This window comes from Echinops telfairi, unplaced genomic scaffold (assembly GCF_000313985.2).
Source record: "Echinops telfairi isolate 266 unplaced genomic scaffold, ASM31398v2 ScPeMD7_7469;HRSCAF=8507_0, whole genome shotgun sequence".
NCBI classification, from domain to species: Eukaryota; Metazoa; Chordata; class Mammalia; order Afrosoricida; family Tenrecidae; genus Echinops; species Echinops telfairi.
Genome location: NW_022111372.1, coordinates 58414849 through 58416819, shown reverse-complemented (window position 1 = coordinate 58416819; position 1971 = coordinate 58414849). Strand labels below are relative to the sequence as shown.

The 1971-nt window shown below is 46.5% G+C and overlaps 1 protein-coding gene across 1 annotated transcript in view; it reads right to left on the bottom strand.

The window, feature by feature from the left end:
- Positions 1–1971, bottom strand: part of LCP2 (lymphocyte cytosolic protein 2) — a 62976-nt gene that overhangs the window by 5271 nt on the left and 55734 nt on the right. Inside the window, exons 18-19 of the mRNA XM_045284695.1 lie at positions 1613–1713; positions 489–566 (exon numbers count right to left, since the gene is read on the bottom strand). Coding sequence (XP_045140630.1) covers positions 489–566; positions 1613–1713 — 179 coding nt within the window. The remainder of the gene's footprint in view (positions 1–488; positions 567–1612; positions 1714–1971) is intronic.

The following is a 1971-nucleotide window of genomic DNA, read 5'->3' as shown; positions in this document are numbered from 1 at the left end:
GATGCTTTCTTTCCCTCTCTGATCATTGGAATGAAAGATCAGGGTCCAGCTCAGGGCCACAGGCCATCTACTAGGATCACATGGTCTTAAAGGACAAGGGGCTCAGCGTGCTACCGTTCTCTCTGTAGAAGACCCTCCGTCCATGTCTCTGTTAGGGGAAGGTGGAACCAGAAAGATGCTAGGAATTTTCAGGGTAAGACAGTCTCGCGCAGGCACGGGATGGTTCCTTTGATAATGTGGATACTTTTTATTAAAACACTCAAAGCCTATGCCAGCCCAGTGCTTCTGCCTTTGTTTTCACACCTTGCTCTGGGTCCTAGGAGGCACTGCCGTGGGGGCCCACACGGGCAGGCTGACACCAATGGGCCTCGCAGGTGCCATCACAGGAGCCCCATGCAGCAGAATAATTGGCACTCCATAAAAGGTACTTCCCTTTACACCCTCCATTAATATTTATAACTACTCAAAAGTAAACACGAGCAGCGTACCTGATTTATCTTTCTAAGAGCAGCTTCTGCCTCTGGTCGGGTAATATAAGAAACGTACCATTCTTCATCTAAAGAATCCTGAAAATGTAAATTTTTTACGAATGGAATGAATTTTGCAGTTACACATATCAGTGAAAACAAACGCCTGCAAGCCATCATTTCCATAAACTACCACCTCCATTCCATGAGGTCTGAAGCATTTGCTATCTTCCTTTGAATATCAAAATCCTTTAGAACGGTTGTCACGGAGTCCAGGCCAGTGTGTGGCAGCTTTGTGTGTGTGTGGCCGTGGGGAACTGGGCTCCACGGAGCTTTCCCTAGCTGATGTTTCAGAGGTAGGTCCCCAGGCCTTTCTTCTGAGGTGCCTCAGGGTAGACTTGAACCTCCACCTTTTCAGGAAGCAGCTGAGCTAACCGAAACCTTAGACTCCACTGACTCCTTTTGGTGGGGCTTCTTATAGCGGTTTTATGTGAACTCCTTTTAATCATGCCACTCTGCAGAGGGAGCTGGGTATAAGCAACCTTTAACCACTGGAGTCCCTGGAAGTACAAATACTGAGGCTCTTGGCTACTAAGCAAAAGGTTGGTGCTTCAAATTTATCTAGAGGCGCCTCACTCGACAGGCCTGGTGATCTACTTGTAAAAGATCACAACCACTGAACACCCGTGTTCTTCTCTGACCCACAGGGGTTGATTGCCAGGAGCCAGAATCGATCCGATGGCCAGTGGCTTATACAGGTCCATCTCTAACCAGACACAATAAAGCTAGAATTATTTCTCCAGTTTAGTACAATAACACACAGAAGAATCCAGGTTAGGGAGCCATTGAATGATGGGCATATTCAGAATGAGACACTAAGAAACAATTCATTTGAAGAAAGGACTCTGTTTCTCAGCGTTTAATGGAATCATGCGTTTGCCATCGGCACAGTCACACAGACTACTGAGAATGGCAAGAACGCTGAGGGAAGGGTGCGATTCCTTTTCACCTGCATGCTCCCTTTGATTTCTTTACAAATATGCTGAGGCCGCCAGAAGACAAACGCACAAACGTTTACTAAATGGGACTTTCTGACAACTCATTTGTGGAGAAGAACACACATGTAAAAGCATATGATCTCTTACCTCATCATTCCCAGGGGCTGGGGGCTGGGGTTTGTTCGGAAGCGGCAGAGGAAAGTTCCGGCCTTCGGATGTGACTCTGGGTGGTGGTCTACAGATGGGCCCTTCCAAAGTACAGAATTGTGCAAGTTAATTTACGGTCAGCTGTTTTTGACTTTTCTCATAACCCCTCCCTCCACCACACTGTCCTTATACTTGTTCGGATAGTGAACATTTCAAGAAACCGGGATTGTAAAAACAAGCTGCCCTTTAAAAATTCACAAGGGAGGCTCGGGTAGAGTCACCTAACTGTGCCAGTAACCTTCTGAGAGCAGTACTTCAAATTCAGGTTGACTTCTTAAAGATGCACATTACATCCTATA